At 41.1% G+C, this 18,149-nt stretch overlaps 1 protein-coding gene across 1 annotated transcript in view; it reads left to right on the plus strand.

The window, feature by feature from the left end:
* RFX4 (regulatory factor X4) overlaps positions 1 to 18,149 on the plus strand; it is a 67,136-nt gene that overhangs the window by 15,535 nt on the left and 33,452 nt on the right. The window contains exons 2-3 of the mRNA XM_075205397.1: positions 14,762 to 14,848; positions 15,859 to 15,919. Coding sequence (XP_075061498.1) covers positions 14,762 to 14,848; positions 15,859 to 15,919 — 148 coding nt within the window. The remainder of the gene's footprint in view (positions 1 to 14,761; positions 14,849 to 15,858; positions 15,920 to 18,149) is intronic.

An 18,149-nucleotide genomic window follows, 5' to 3' on the forward strand; every position in this document is an offset into this window, starting at 1 on the left:
TAGAAGTATGTTCTTGAGTAAATAAAAGTATAAAATGGATTACTTTAAAGTTGACCTGTTTTGTCTGCACTCTTTGGGGTATATTTACTAAACTGATGGTTTGAAAAAGTGGAGATGCCTATAGCAACCAATCAGATTCTAGTTGTCATTTTGTAGAATGCACTATATAAATGATAACTAGAATCTGATTGGTTGCTATAGGCAACATCTCCACTTTTTCAAACCCACAGTTTAGTAAATATACCCCTTTCTTTTCATTTCCATACTTCACATTCTTTCTACTTTATCGTTTGCCTGAAACCTCACCTTATTTTTTTTCTGTCTTTTAAGAGTTCCCGTCAGCTCTCCACGATTTTCAAGTTGCACTTGATGTTTTACCTACTCCAGCCAGTAATTCCGTTGTCCCCTTACGCCATTTAAATCAACCTCTTCTCTATATTGAGTCCATTAACTGCCACTCACCCACCAGATTGATTTAATTGTCTCTGGATAGACAACCTCACAGTGTTTACTTGTGTCTTTCTGCTCACCTACTTAGGTTGTATTAGAATGCGCCTTCTCTTGGCACTCTAATATCAGATAGGTGCTCACTCTTTTTAGCACATGCAATCTGCGACATGCATATTGAAAATACATATTGTATGTTTTTATATAAAACATTATTGTCATTTTTTTTTAAATAAAGTCACTAATACGTAGATACTATAGTGTTTTGTAGCATAACCTGAATCTGCTAACAGGCCACTACATACAATCACCAAAGTGACTTGAGTCAGATCTTCCAAACACCAATTATCCTCTGACTTGTCATATATCAGCAAACTTCTATAAAAACATAAGGGATGAAAGATTGACAAGTCATTGTAATGAAAACACCTTTTATTCCAAACTGCTTGTTGATAGTTTATTTAAGTGACTTGTGCTATCAAATATTACGTGATTTTAAATAATAGCAAATAGATAATGCTGCACATTATTTCCTTGTATTAAAATTTTTGCTTTTTATGAAAATGCTTCCAAAACGTTATTTTTATTCTATTGAAAAAAATGTATATTATTTGAAATATGTTAAAGGATAATGGCATCAAAAACGAAAAATGTTGTTTTGGGTGGAGTTCAATAAGTTAATATAAAAAAAAACAAATTTGACTTGTAATGCATCCATACTGGATTCTCTATGGCTGTAATTGTCCTACACTGCACTGTCCTCTCCTCTCACTGCTCAACGTATTGGAAACAAACTGCGCCGGTGTCCCAGCCTCTGTCTGGGGGAGGGGCATTGACACCCAACTGTCCTGCTTTAAATGAGCAGTTAGAGGAAACGGGAGCGTGACGTGGGACTATTACAACCATCAGGGATCCCAGCGAACTGCACATCCATGGTAAAGACAATGATGTTTTTTACATTAAAAGGCTTATGTCTGATATCCTGACCTCCTTTACCTTCTTACTCTTATTTAACCATCACCTTAAATAACAACACGAGACTTGAATTTGGGAAATTTAAATGATTTATTTAGATATGGTGGAGGAGAATAAAGCAGTCAGTCCGACGTCTGCCAGGCAAAACCAACTGTCCCAGCATTAACCATTGGGACCTCATCAACTGGGGGACAACCAAACCCCTGGGTTCAAGTGGGGGGCCGACCAATCACACCCCGGGCGCACATATCTACCTTGACGGGACACGGTAGATATGTGTGGTCTATTTTGACGGGACACGGCGTCCCGATTTTACAGAACCCGCCCATCCTCTGGGTAAAACGGAAAGCAACCACAGTGCAACCCACAGGGGTGGTACCTGTACCGAGACTATAGCCGATTCACTCAAAGAATGTGTGCCTAAAACCACTGGCTATCGACTGCACTGCATTTTCCATCCACTCTCCATCCAGGGACACGAACAGCCATGTCAGCCGCCAATAACTGAGCCCCATCCTGAACAGCATCCAGTCGTTTCCCCATGCTCCCAAGAACCGACAACCAGGGAGGGTGGGTGTGCAACGTCCAGATCTGCATAGACTGAATAACTCTCTGCCCATCCCACTTATAGCCTCTGTCCCCCTTCCCTATGACACCAGATGGGCGGACTCCCAATAGTTAGCTATTAACACTCCAGAGAATAATTCCAGTTAAAGATACAGCAAAGATTTTAATTCCCTTCGGTCTTATCCAGCTCTCAGTTCTCATATGCTTAACGCCGTCTAAAACTACATTTAAGTTCTTACTCAAGTTGTAACCAAAACCCTTACCTATTCTCTTACTCATCTCCCGCCTCAACTACTGCAACGTCCTTCTATCTGGCATTCCCCTGACCGCTTTCATCAATCCTAAATGCCATGGTAAGACTGATCTTCCTACCTTGCTGTTCCATCACTCTGCAAATCCCTACACTAATTCCCCATAGCCTCCAGAATCACTCTCACCTACAAAGCCTTCAACAACAGCACCCCTTCATAAATGTCAAAACTCATCTCGAAATACAGTCACCCCCTTTTAGATCTGCCTCTGACTTGTGCCTCAAGTCCTCTCTGATAACCAACTCTCTTCCACCTACAAGACTTCTCTTGGGCCACTACCCACATATAGCATTCCCTACCGTGCCTAATAAGACTCCCTGAGCCTTCAAATCTTCAAACCCTCTCTGAAAACCCACTTCTTTGCTAGAGCTTTCCCTACTTCCCCCCTATACTACTCACACTGGTACACACTGGCTACAGTCCCAACCTCCACTCTGAGCCACACTCGCTCTTCTTGTCTCAGCTTGGCATTTTTCCTGCTAGATTGTAAGCTCTCATGACCAGGGCCATCTGTACCCTTTATTTTCACACCTGCATTTATTTTACACCTTGTATATCTCTATTTTATGTGTGCTCTGTTTTCCCTACTGTACCATGCTGCGGAGCCTTACAAATCAATAATAATAGAAATTCTAATTGATAAGTGGTGGCTAAGTGTTTCGCACTTCTGCCTCACAGCACTGGGGTCATGAGTTCAGATCCCGACCATGGCCTTATCTGTGTGGAGTTTGTATGCTCTCCCCGTGTTTGCGTGGGTTTCCTCCGAGTGCCCCGGTTTCCTCCCACACTCCAAAAAACATACTGGTAGGTTAATAGGTTGCTATCAAATTGACCCTAGTCTCTCTCTCTCCGTGTGTGTGTGTGTGTGTGTGTGTGTGTGTGTGTGTGTGTGTTAGGGAATTTAGACTGTAAGCTCCAATGGAGCAGGGACTGATGTGAGTGAGTTCTCTGTACAGCGCTGCGGAATTAGTGGCGCTATATAAATAAATGATGATGATGATGATTTTAGAGATTTGTGAATCTATCCAGATTTGCACAACATTCAGAGAATAAACAATGTCTGCTGGAGAAGTAGGCCAATCACAGTGCATGGAATGTAACCAAGCCAATCGGCAAACATCATCAGATGTCACATGTCTCTGTGTACAGACCCTTGAACTTTCATTGTTCTTGAACTATACTAGGGGAAAATGTCTCTGTGACTATTAGTAGCCTGAACTACTGTACAATAGTGTGTGCACAGCATTCGTTACTTAACTCAAAGTTGAAAACATTATTTTAGATGTTCCAGGGACACTTAGTTTCCTCTACGCAGGTTTCACACCAAACGGTCTTGGCAGCCCTTTAAGTATAATTATCCCCTTCAAGTCGTTGTGTGATAAATGTGTATTTTTTTGCATTTTAAATATTCCTTTTCAATAAATGATCGCTAAAGATTTTCATAAGTTGTTATATTAGTAACATTAGTGAACTAGTTAACAAAGAAATACACAGGCAATCAATCCACTGCAATCTCAAACTGTGTATTTTGATCACCACATTGACTGGTGCTACAGTGCATGGCTTAGCGGGACGAGATGGTGGTGTTTGCAGAGGTGCAATCGTTTCCCTGACTGATAGGATGAGCCGGGTGGATATAGAGCATTCCTTGCTGAGTACAGACTGTGATTAGTTTTGTAGGCCTGTGCAAAAACAGTATATCTTTTTGTAAAGCAAATTATTACAATGAGATTGGAGAACACATTTTAGGACATTCTCTGAATTGGGCGCACAGCCATTACCACTCAGAGCTGGGGGAAATACGGTTTTGTCCTTCAATGGGGCGCACTGTGCACCGTCTATCTGCACTTTGGCAGAAAAATGCATTTCTAATCGTACTTTGCCAATTAAATAAAAAGATTCAAAGTACTAGAAAATGCTACATGCAGTAAAAGTCCTGAGATGTCATAAAGAATTTTGCATCTTCAGATTTTTCCACGTCTCTGCAAACCAACGTGTTTTCTGGGGTTGGATGCAGAAGCTGTAAAACGAGGTATGTAATAATAGCGTCTACGTCCATATATAATATAGGCAAGAGCAATAAAGAAAGCACCTATCAGCTTCAGAGGTGAATCAGCCAATCAGAAGCGGCTAGTTAGAGCTACCGTCATCATCCTCCTCTTCCTCCTCATTATCAGCATGTATTTCCACCAGCTTTTAGGCACCCAAAAGTGACCGGTATCTATGCATCTCTGTGCAAGTCTGCCTCACTCTGCAATTACACAAATTCAGTCTGTACTTGCTGTCTCTTGAAAGAACAAATGTCAGATTTGCATATGGATATAGGTATGCAAATTTTTGGTGGGCATGCACAGGACCAATCTGCGGATTTTACTCTAAGCAAAACGGTGTATACCCATCTTAGTATGAATACCCATATGTGTGTCGCAAATTATCTCCGTGTTTCTGTTTAAGGGTCAGTGTTAGCCTAGTATGTCTACAATGAAAACTGGGCAAGGTGCAATTCTCATTTGTTTAAAACAGCATAAAATGACAAAGTTAAGATCTGGCTGTTGTGGCAATTATGTGCCCAGCTTAGTAGAACACATTCAGCTCAGTTGGTGCGGTCGCTGGATGATTGCAGACACACAGCGGCAGCCGTCACTGGTAGGCATTGTTTGTGTCAGAGAACAGTTGGTATTATTGTTGGTTGTCGGCTATCTCTGGTGGTGGATGGGGCCACAATTATGGTGACATCAGGCCAATTCGGGTTAAACAAAAGTATTTAAATAACCGGCTTAATTACATTAAAGAAAAAACTCATGTATGGAAGAAGCTCCCACTTTCTGTCTCCGGTAGGATAAATTTAATTAAGATGATGGTGCAGCCAAAGTTTTTGTATATACTCCAGCAGTCACCTGTATATATTCCACCCTCCATTTTCCGATGCATTGATAGCTATTTGATTTCATTGGTTTGGGGAGGGGGAAGGGCTAAGGTCAAGCTCAGCTCGCTGTATAGATCCAGATCTTCTGGTGGATTTGCACTTCCTAACTTGAAACTATATTATTTTGCCTCTCAGTTGGTCCACCTTAGGGCATGGGTTCGGACCCCGATTACCATGAGCTACATTGGGTGTTGGTACACCAATTTAATTCTAATCACACTCCCTTACAGTCACTGCTGGCGGGGCGGCTTGGTATGCGGGCTCCTCCGCTCCTGATTCAGGCAGTTAAGATTTGGACAATCTGTAATAAAATAATGGAACAAACTGACATTGATCCATGTACTCCTATCTGGGGGGCAAAGAAATTTGAGAAGTTGAATACAGTGAAGAGGGCCAGGGAGTGGTCTCGGTTGGGTGTGGTGTCGGTAGGTCAACTTTATGACACAAATGTACTTAAATCCTTCGAACCAGTTGGTTGGGGAATTCTCTGTACCCAGAACAATGTTTTATTCTTACCTTCAGTTACGACACGCCCTAAACACACAATTTAAAGGGGAGACATTAGTGTTTGGGGTGGATCCACTGAGGAAACAATTACAGGCCTTGGGTTATAGAGGTCTGATCTCTCAAATGTATTCATGTCTTCTGTATGAATCCACTGCAGATGGTTTGAGGAATCAGTGGGAAATAGATATTGGCCCTTTATCAGACAAGGAGTGGGGAATGGTTACAGACAGTACTAAAGGTTATACTTCATCATTAAAATTTCAACAAATACAGGTGTTTATCTTACACAGGGCCTACTTTACCCCTATTAGATTGGCAAAATTTCACCCGGATGTTACCCCTAACTGTCCGAAATGCAATTCGATCAATGCTAACTTTTGGCACCTTCTATGGGAGTGTCCATGTATACGAATCTTCTGGCGCAGGATCGGGCAATGTATTCAGGTTACTGGAATTGAAGTGTCTCTTAGTTCACTGGCCACTTGTCTCTTTGGGCTCTGATTGAAGGGGAAAGTTATTGAACTGACAAAAATGTACATTTCACAGTTATTGATGTTGGCTAAAGTCTGTATAGCGAGGCTGTGGTTGGCCCCGACGAGTCCCACGGTTAAAAATTGGAAGGCACTGGTCAATACCACCATAAGGCACGAGAGATTTGTTTATACTAGCAGACAGGCTCTGAAGGAATTTGAGAATATATGGTACAGATGGTTAGAGTCTCCATTCTATCCTGTGTCATCTAGTACAGATGCTCTATTTACTTAAATGTATGGCTCCCGCAGTTCTTATAATAAGTATCTGAGTCCATGTAATAAACCCTGCATGTGTAACATACTTATGTATAAGCATTTACGATGTATGATCCTGAATGAATATAGCACATTTATTATTATTATGCTTTATTGTAATCTTGTAAATTCCGTCATTTAATTCTGATATGTATGCGATTGTTTTTCTTTTCTTTTTGTTTGGTATGTTTATATCTTAAAAAATTTCAATAAAAATACTGGATTTAAACAAAAAAATAACCGGCTGACAAAGTTGCCATGTGTGGCCACAGTTGATATTTATTATATGTTTAAATTTATTAATGTAATGATTGATGTAAACTCAAATTTTTTCAGCTTAAAAAGAACGTGTCTTGGCTAGGCAGACCGAATGGGTATAAGTGTGTGATGGTTATTGTAGTGCAGGCTGGAGGTGGAGGTCGTTCAGTGGTTGGTCATGAGTTCAATTCCCGACCATGTCCTTAGCTGTGTGGAGTTTGTATGTTCTCCCCGTGTTTGTGTGGGTTTCCTCTGGGTGCTCCGGTTTCCTCCCACACTCCAAAAACATACTGGTAGGTTAATTGGCTGCTATCAAAATTGACCCTATTCTCTCTCTCTGTCTGTGTCTGTGTATGTTAGCAAATTTAGACTGTAAGCTCCAATGGGGCAAGGACTGATGTGAGTGAGTTCTCTGTACAGCGCTGCGGAATCAGTGGTGCTATATAAATAAACGGTGATGATGATTATGGATCGCAGTAAACATCTTGGTAAAATATTATTTGCGTGAAACAGGATTGGAGCCTTTATGTGCTCAGGTTTTAGCCAAACCTCATAACCTTCCTGTATGGAAAATAGTGAAAATTGGGCAACATCTCCAATCTACCCATACCATAACCCTTTCCATGTTGGCCAAGCCACATTTCTGGCATTTTCAGTTCTGGAATTTGGGACTGTCCTGCTACAATCAGGGTTGGCGGATGCCATTGCCACTAAAAATCTCTAATCTGTACAATTCTCCTTTTGCAGAGATTCCATCTGCGGTGCAACGTTCACCATAAGTCAAGTCAATCCTACTAGCTGTCCTGTTGCTTTTGACTTCCACAGTCCTTTTTTTCCCAGTCAGTATTTATTACATCATCCAAAAGTGAACAACCTACTGAATTAGGATGTGGCCTGAGTTTTCAAACCAAGAATGTTAGGATGTATGAGCTCACCCTCTGTTGTGTTAGGGGCTTCATAAACCTGGGTCAGAATTCTGATAGACCTATTCTCTGGTGTCATTCTTCGACCACTTTGTAATTTTATGGAAATTAAATGAATTGTCCAAATAATTACATCATTACTACCTAAGTGACGATAATGCATTTTGTTTTGTTGAAACTTTTATATTGTCTTTTGTGTTGTATCAGAATCTAGACTCTTAGGCTATTATTACCAGCCCAGGTCTAACTTTGTGAGCGCATGAGCCAACCGCAATGCTCACAACCCCCGTGTAGATTTACGGCGGCCAATCAAAAGTTGCAATAATAAACTATAGACAGGTTGATTAAAAACATACAGAAAATGGTGATTGGATATTTATTGTTGAATCCAAGCTTGAACTGGATATTATCAATCATGATTGCTGAATTGAATGAGGTCATTAGCAAGGTGCTGCCTCTCTAGGACTCTTTTCCCTTGTTTAAAGGGTTAGTATGATTAAAGTATGAATTAACTGGTTGAACAACCCTTTGTTAATCGATAATGTCCCCGCATATTCCAGGGGCTCATGGTAATTATTGGCGCTGGTGTCAATCTGTCCACAGTGTTTCACTAGAACTCTATGGAACTACTGTACACGATAAGTGACAAGCCGGCTCTTCAATACAGCTAAGAGGGGGGAAATACATACATAAAAATAAACGTGACAGTTAATTTCAATAGAAGATCATGTATAATTGTGATCATTATATCTATTATTTCAACAAATTATTTAATGGAATGCTACACCATCTTTATCCTCCAGGTGTCACTAGTGCAATTATTGTCTACAGAAAGCACTAACAAATTTACTCATTTGTTGCTCATTATTATTTGACGGAATTAACCTGTCAAAAATATCTATTTGCAATATAATGTGCTATGTTTGGGTAGATATCAGGTGTGGGAATGCTGCAGGTATAGTGGCAATAATTTGTGTTGTGTGTGTGCATAATGCAAAGATGAGGCATATATCAAGTTAATGTTTAGTGCTACTTGTAGGGAATCTCAAACTACTGAAATCGGCCTGGAAGTGTGGGTAGAACCAATCTAAAAAATATGAAATCTATTTTTAGCTTTGGCCACCTGTATTACTCTTATTATTATTGTTTATTTATATAGCGCCACTATATTACGTAGTGCTGTACACAGAGTATTTATGATTCACGCCAATCCCTGCCCCATTGGATCTTACAGTCTGAATTCCATAACACACACAAACACAAGGACACACTAGGGTTCAATTTTGTCAGCAGCCAATTAACCATTAGACAATTAATTAGTATGTTTTGGTGTGTATTTTATAACCGTTAAGCTGTTACCTTGAATGCAATCAGACATTAAGGTTGAGTTCAAACTTTGTGTTCGCAGCTCGCAGTTAAAAGATGTTAATATAAACATTTTGACTTTTCTGCCTGTTTGTGTATAAATAGCTGCATTTTATAGTATTATTAACTTTGTATTGTTAGTTGAACAGTGAACATTGCTGTACTCTTACTTCAAGTTCAAAGTTCGCATTTGGAGTTCGAATTCACCATTTGCATGGAAAAACGCTAAAACCGCTATGAATACAATGTAGCCATTTATGCTGGAACACATTTAAACCAGCCCGAAGATGTTCGAATCTGTTCAATTTAGCTAAAAAATTTTAGTCTGTCTAAAGTTTGAGAGTTTATGTCAAGTTTTTATGCTTGGTATCATCTCAACAATTTGGTGAGAGAACCACTTTGACATAAGTATAAATTTTTATAGGTATTGGGACATACTGTAATGTGTATCAGATTAGTGTAGACAACAGATGTGAACCTACAATGTGGATGATTAGTATGTGTGTACAGGTGTTGGGCAGCACGGTGGCTCAGTGGTTAGCACCTCTGCCTCACAGCACTGAGGTCATGAGTTCGATTCCTGACCATGGCCTTATCTGTGTGGAGTCTGTATGTTCTCCCCGTGTTTGCGTGGGTTTTCTCCGGGTGCTCCGGTTTTCTCCCACACTCCATAACAACCAATCAGATTCTAGCTATTATTTTCTGGAATGTACTAGATGAATAAATTTAGGTCACCTAAACCCACCCAAAACTGCATTTTACGTTTGGGAGAAATTAGAGTTTAGAGTATACAATATGGTGTTATATGTACTGAAAAGATCCACCAGATTGGGTCCTATACTAGCGCCATACAGATATAGTTTTCGTAAATCTCCAGCTGTGTGCACATGCTGTAAGTGTGAAGATTTTACCAGGCTGCGTGTACTTATTTACTTTTGCGTGACTGATCCTACATTCATTTTATCTGAGCTATGTAAAGATTGATTCACCTGTTCTAAGAGGAAAATTATTGTTAAACTCCAACTTTCCCATTATCCCTTTTTAACATTCACAATTGAAATAATATAAAAAGCATGTTCACTTAAAGTCGAATAAATTTGAATGTATACTGGTGATGTAAGAGATGATTTTGTATTTTCCAGCTTAATGGCAATCAGTCACCTCTCTAGTGACACTAATGAATCTGACATTTATTTAATTATTGAATCTACTTAAAGCAGGGCATGATTTCAGTAAACTGATTAAGCTACGCTCTATTTGTAGACTAACCTACTGAGGGCCATTTATTCAAAATACATACACATACAAAGAGTAGCAATGTATTGCTGACAATTGTAATAAAAGTGTAGTGTGTATAACTCTTTCTTTAATGTTACCCTTGTATTAATAATGAGATCCCCTCGCCCTTTGCTAATTAACTACTTCCAATGATTTTCTCGGTCACCAGCTCCTACTGAATTCTAACTTAGGGGTAGATATTCTAATATGGAAAAGTGGAGATGTTGCCCATGGCAACCAATCAGATCCTAGCTATCATTTATCTAGTACAGGGATGGCCAATCAGTCAGAGACCAAGAGACCAAAAAATATTTATAGATACTGCAAAGAGACAACTTTACCTTTTATATATGTGTGCATATACATATACACAGTGTAAACGTGCATATATACCACACACCTACAATGAAAGTATAACAATTTACAATGTCTTGCTAAGCAAAAAATAAAATATCCAGCATTGGCAAAATGTTCAGAACAATCATCAATTTAGCACAGTTCTGCAATGCACGGCTCTTACCTTACTGCTGTGATCAGCAGAGCAGGGTTTAAGGGGTACTTACACTTTCTTCACAGTAGCTCACACTGCTTGATTCTGTATCCACAGTTGCCCACACATGCCCTTCAGATCTCGCCCATGACCCATATATGCTCATCTGTCCTCCCCACATGCCATCAGATCACACATGCCCCCTACTCACACCTCCCACACTCAGCCGCCGGATTCCGCGCAGAGGACGGAGGGAGAGCACACTATAGGCTCTTTTTCTCCTTCCCTGATTGGCTGTGACACTCTGACCTCACTGCGTTGTGCAGAGGTTATCGCGCTTGTTCTCTGATAGTTGAATGGCTGAATGTGTTCTGATCTGCCCCTGCTGCAACCCTATGCTTTCTGTTTTGGGGACTCTCCCGACCAGGAGCCACATTGCAAAGATCAAAGAGCCTCATGGGCACCACTGATCTAGTACATTCTAGAAAATGATAGCTAGAATCTGATTGGTTGCTATGGGCAACACCTCCACTTTTCTTTTTCTAGAAGTTTTAGTAAAACTACCCCTTAAAATTAGTTTGGCCCACAAAATAGCTGCATCCACTGTGTGCGGTTGGATGGTGCAATTGTGCAGTTTGAGAAAAGCAGATATTGCAAATATGTTGTGATTTGAACTTTTAATCGTTTAGTATATTTAGGGGGGATTCAATTATCTGCAAAGTGTCTCCGGAATGTCCTTGAGACACTTCACGGCGGAGATTTGACAGAAATCTTTGCTCATTTTTCCATGCACTCCATAGAGATGAGAGGAAAAATTAGCGGAGATATCTACTGTAATTGCCGGCCTCATCACCGGCAATTGAATTCCCCCCTTAGAGGAGATGGAAACCCCAGCCGAATCTGAAAATATTTATCATGTCCAGCCAGGAAGCTCGACAGCTGGGGATCAGGGCCGCCTTCAGAAATAATCATGCCCAGTACGGGCCCCCTGTGTCCCCCCCCGATGAGTGCCCCCCCCCATGAGCGCCACCCCCCCATGAGCATCAGCAAGATATACTTACCTGGGGGCCCGCCGCTGGTCTCCGCTATTCTGTCTTCAGCCTAGCTGTCACCGTGACAGCCAGGCACCAGGATGCGATCGCAGGGGTGGAGGAATCATTCCCCCTGCGATCATTTGCTCTGCCTGTGACAGATCACATGATCGTAGGGGGAATGATTCCTCCACCGCTGCGATCGGATCCTGGTGCCTGGCTGTCACAGTGACAGCCAGGCTGAAGACAGAGTAGAGAAGACCAGCGGGCCCCCAGGTAAGTATATGTTGTGCTGTTGTACGAGGCCCCCTGGTGAGCCCGGGCCCGGTACAACAGTACCCCCTGTACCCCCCTGATGGCGGCCCTGCTGGGGATACCTGGCCGAAAAGGTCATCCTGGGATGGAAGGTGAGCATCACGAAATCGACTAACATTCTATTCTGGGACTCCCTATTCAGTCAGGTACCTGCTGCTGAAACAAATGGCACCAAATGACAAGAACAGAAGGTATAAATGGCCCTGCACGAATGAGTATACAATCTCAGAGGTGTGGTGTAAACCTGATACATAAAGTAGCGGAATAACAGTACTGGGGATACATGTTCCTAGATGTTCTAGTTCCTGTTAATAAATCATGTTAATAATTTGCTGGCACTATATAAATAAACAAGTTAACCCGTGCATGATACTCATGCAATCTAGTCAAATCAAGCTACTTAAGGTGTTAAAAAGGTTCTTGTCATGCATTTGGGCCTAGCCCAGGCCTCCTCAGGGGAAGAGCGTTACTTCCCGACGCAAGCGCCCTTTTTTAACGTGGTTTTGTCCACATGTTACCACCTCATCATTTTTCTCCATCACCTCATCCTTCATCTTCATCGCCACATCCTTCATCAAGCTACTAAAGGTGTTAAAAACTCCCCACTGTCACCCCCGGCAACCACCAACCACTCCCAACTGTCACTTCTCCTTCAAGAAATATATAGGTCAGTGTATAACTCTGCCCAGCAGGTGGCGCTGCAGCTTGTTGTTTTTTTTCCACACACGCCACTAGGCATTTATATAGTAGATGTGGTTGATGATGATAATTCCTGATTCTATGCGGTTGATGATTACTTGATCTGTGCTAGTTCCTTGCTCAGGACAGTTAAGATACACCAATGCAGAGCTAGTTCTAAAAAACATTTACAGAATACGCACATCTCTCACACAAGACCCTGCAAAACCTTTAATTCATGCACTTATCATCTCCAACATCGACTATTGCAATTCCCTCCTTACTGGTCTTCCCAAAATCAGACTTGAACCCCTACAATCTATTTTGGACGCAGCGGCTAGATTGATTTTCCTTGAAAAATGTTCTTGCTCTGCTGAGTCCCTCTGTCAGTCTCTACATTGGTTGCCTGTTTTTCAGCGAATCCAATATGAAATTGTTCTACTAACATACATTGCCATCAACAAAATTACACCGACATACATCTCCTTAATAGTCTCAAAATATTTCCCAACTCAACACCTCCGTTCTGCACAAGATCTGCGTGTCTCTTCCACTCTCATCACTTCCTTCCATTCCCGGTTACAGGACTTTTTTCAGGCTGCACCCACTTTATGGAATTCCCTCCCTTGCACAATAAGACTTTCCTCTAGTCTTCAAACCTTCAAGCATTCTCTGAAAGCCCACCTCTTCAGATACGCTTATAATATTCCTCAACCACAATCTTAATCTCCCTAGGTAACCCTATTATCACCCTCTACACAGCTAACACTAGACAACAACCCTCTGACTAATATTGCTGTGCGACTGATCACTCAGCCCACTCAATACTTTGCATTCTAGCTGAAAAATATGCAATATGATGTTGCACTTACCCTTATGTATCAAACTCCCATTTTCCTATAGATTGTAAGCTTGCGAGCAGGGCCCTCTTACCTCTATGTCTGTATGTATTACCCAGTATTGTTTTATTACTGTTTGTTCCCAGTTGTTAAGCGCTACGGAATTTGCTGGCACTATATGAATAAATGTGGTTGATGATGATGATGATGATGATGATAATTCCTGGTTCTATGCAGTTGGTGATTACAGGCTCTATGCTAGATCCTTGCTCAGGACAGTTGGTGATTACTTGATCTGTGCTAGTTCCTTGCTCAGGACAATTAAGATATACAGATGCAGAGCTAGTTCCTGGCTCTGGGCAGTTGGTAATTACAGGCTCGGTGCTAGTTCCTTGCTCAGGACAGTTGGTGATTACTTGATCTGTGCTAGTTCCTTGCTCAGGACAATTAAGATATACAGATGCAGAGCTAGTTCCTGGCTCTGAGCAGTTGGTGATTACAGGCTCTGTGCTAGTTCCTGGCTCTGTGCAGTTGGTGATTACTGGATCTGTGCTAGTTCCTTGCTCAGGACAATTAAGATATACAGATGCAGAGCTAGTTCCTGGCTCTGGGCAGTTGGTGATTACAGGCTCTGTGCTAGTTCCTGGCTCTGTGCAGTTGGTGATTACTGGATCTGTGCTAGTTCCTTGCTCAGGACAATTAAGATATACAGATGCAGAGCTAGTTCCTGGCTCTGAGCAGTTGGTGATTACAGGCTCTGTGCTAGTTCCTGGCTCTGTGCAGTTGGTGATTACTGGATCTGTGCTAGCTCCTTGCTCAGGACAATTAAGATATACAGATGCAGAGCTAGTTCCTGGCTCTGGGCAGTTGGTGATTACAGGCTCTGTGCTAGTTCCTGGCTCTGTGCAGTTGGTGATTACTGGATCTGTGCTAGTTCCTTGCTCAGGACAATTAAGATATATAGATGCAAAGCTAGTTCCGGGCTCTAGGCAGTTGGTGATTACAGGTTTTTTTTTTATTAATATTAGTTTTATTTATTCAATTTTATTTTTGTCTATTACAGAAAGTTGGATTGAACGGTGTCTCAGTGAAAGTGAAAACAAACGGTATTCAAGTCACACATCCTTGGGCAATGTTTCTAATGAAGAAAGTAAGTACTTTTTATTTTGTTTTTAGTCAAAGGTGTTTGTCACCTACCCTCCTACACTAGAAAAACAGTGGTTATACCACCCTGGAACCAACACCATCTATGAGGGCCAGCAGTGCCCATTATTAATGTGTGCCGAGGACCTCTGCTGGAGACTTTGTGTAATGCTGTAGGCAAAGAAGAAGATAAAATGACTGATTGGATGGCTGTTTCCTCACATTATAGCATTATAGGCTTAGTGGCCATTACCCACACATCACTGTGTGAAAGACCCGATGAGATATTTAGTCCACTAATACTGAAATGCAAGTTGGCTTACCTCACAACTGTCCCTTTTTGGATGGGACAGTCCCATATTGAGGCCCCAATCGCCCAGTCCCAATAATCAGTACTTGTGTCTCTATTCGGTGACGGTTGGGAGATTTGTCTGAGTTATGCCCCTACAATGCCGCACGTAGCACCAGCAGTTGTATGCTGTATTAAATGAGTGTTATTAGGGTAGTGAAAGGGAGTTGGGGGTGGTCCAGAGCTAATAAAAATTGGACACGTTCCCAGGGAATGTGAGATGCCCTAATGTGATGTGGCATGCCCCTAGGAGGGCTGGCCTTGCCCCCTTGTCATGTGTGATTCCTGGCGGCTTGCACACTCTGCCCCTACTGCAAATTCACATATGTTGCTAGGCATATTTTTATGAATGAGCTATTGATAAAATTCACAAATATACATTTTTCAAGAACTTATGAGAAATGAAGATATAATACCCCTATTACTAGAATACATGTATAGTAATTAGTCCAATTAAAGATATTGATGTCTTCAGCACATTCTAACATGAGAATGCGCCAAAGATAGGGATATTTTTCACAACACTGATTGCTTCCTTCTACATTCACCTGTCTGCCGCTGACCCGGGATACATAGAAACCAAGGGTGACAAACTATTCAATAAAAAGGGATGTTCAAAATAACTTTAAAAAGTTTGAATATTAATGTGCTTCTCCTGCATTTTGTAGCAGATGAAGAGAAGGAAAATAGGGCATCAAAACCACACTCTACCCCAGCCACGCTGCAATGGTAAGGACGTTTAAATTTTTAAGTTTTATGGTGTTACGTTTGTATGAAATGAATAAGCAGAATCGTCATTATATCAATATAGATTAAGTAAAAACATTCTGAAAACTAAAGACAAACAGCATGGGTATAGTATTTATATCTTATATCGATCAATTCTGTACAAATATGTTCCAGACACTAAAATTATCTTTTCAATTAAAATGTTTTTCAAAGGACAAAATTTGTAAACAGTAAATTGTTGATATTGAGATTTGACATACCTCCCAATGGTCACGATTTTGAAGGGACATCCCGATTTGTGAACTGCAAAAAGGGGCCTGGCTTAACAAGGAAGTGGGTGGAGTTTTACACAAATCTGCCCTTTGTGGGTGGAGTCTGGGTGGGATGGGGGCGGTGCCTGTTTTGCCCTGCTTTCGGGATTGTAAATATTGGGAGGTATGTATTTGAGCACAAAGAAAGGCAAACATTGTATAAGGTATTTGTATATCTGCTTACTTCAAGTCCACCTGTTGTAAGACCTAGTGACATCAGGGATACTTTGAATTAATAGGCTGTATTTTCATAAATAGTGGTTAAGTCCACACATTTGCTTCCTTCAGTGTATGGTTGCAACATGTACTTTAAGTACAAATATTTGATGGCACACAAATATTATTGAACTTTATAGTAATTAAATGGGTTTTTCACCACCCAAAGATATGTTTAAATACCCCCTCCACATCCTCCACGCTGATCCTTTGGGACTGGAGTGCCCTCCACTGCTGTACCCCGCAGAATGCCATTTACCTCTGCTGTCCAGCTTCTGTAAGTTTCTTAGAATGCAATAGAAGGATGAATCATATACAGAACTAGGAATTGTAGCCATCTCCTTATTGGAAAACCACTGTGACCCTGCCATCAAGAGCTGGTTACCATTTTTAGCTTTGAATCCCATGCTTCACTCCTCCAACGCTGAGAGATGGGGATAGAGACTGCCCACTGTAATTGTAAATCAGCACTTTGCTGAACCGAGCAAACAGCAGGTATTGAGAGACCCTCACCAAAGAGGAATACTGTGGGGGAGAGGGATTTAAAAAATATCTTATCTGTTATCAATATATACATGTAGGAATTAGGATATTTATATCAGTTATCCAGTTAGCCAGTTCCAGCAGCAAGCATTGCAATCATTAACTCCAGCGCAGGCACATGATAGGAGTTGTCAATTCATTCCAAACATTTTGTTAAGGCTGCCCAAAATTTGGAACTGTTGTGATATACACCAACAAATTCCAACAATTTATTATCTGCCATCGTCCTCTCCTTGTGAGCTATGACATCACTTCTCCTTCTCTCTGTTAAATCTAATTATACGGACATTCCAAACACATTCAACTGTCCACGCTTAGCAACCAGTGACCAGTATATATATAAAAAAAACATTAAAGTTTAGGTCAATTAAAATTCCTGTCTTCAGAGAATAAATGATGTTATTCCACCGCGCATCACAGGAATATATTAACACCATATACGTAGCCAGAGAATCCGTACTCCGAGAATTATATCTGGCTAAGGGATTGTTTTGACATGGACAAAAGGAGAACAGAGGGTTGGCTTGTGATCATTAGAGAGTCCAGGTATAATAGTGCTTTGTACACTTTGTGTCAAGCTAATAACTGCATGTGAAAAGGCGGAGGAAGATGGGTACAGTCATTATCTGCAACAAAACATAATTAGCAGCATCTTGTATATCTAGGAGTCCCGTTATTCTGAAATTAAAAACTAGGATATCCATTTGACTTGAAGTTCACTTAGACCACACAACTCCCCACAGTCTTCAGCTCGAGCACACTGTTATCCTGGGTGTCATATGGATTCCATTGAGGGAAAAGGAAGCAATGTGGGCTTAATATTTCACGGGAAGAGTGCTTATCTTGATTATCCTGTTTTTTTCCCCATAAGGGTTACCATGGGGCTCTGTCTTTAGAGATGGGAGCTCTGTGTATATATTGGCCATAACATTGTAAGCGGAAGCTTCTGTACTCTGTGCTCTGGTTTTATGTAAAGAATGTAATGGAATTAATGAATACTGGTAGATGGGTAACTGTGCAGAAATGGTGCTGTAACCCATAGCAACAATCAGAGGTTTGTTTTTATTTTCCAAATTGATTGACTGTTACGGGTAACAGAACTTTTTTTTTACTTTCAAATCGTGACTGCCAGCTGCCATGATTATCCCCATTGCCTCAAT

This window comes from Mixophyes fleayi, chromosome 4 (assembly GCF_038048845.1).
Source record: "Mixophyes fleayi isolate aMixFle1 chromosome 4, aMixFle1.hap1, whole genome shotgun sequence".
Taxonomy (NCBI): domain Eukaryota; kingdom Metazoa; phylum Chordata; class Amphibia; order Anura; family Limnodynastidae; genus Mixophyes; species Mixophyes fleayi.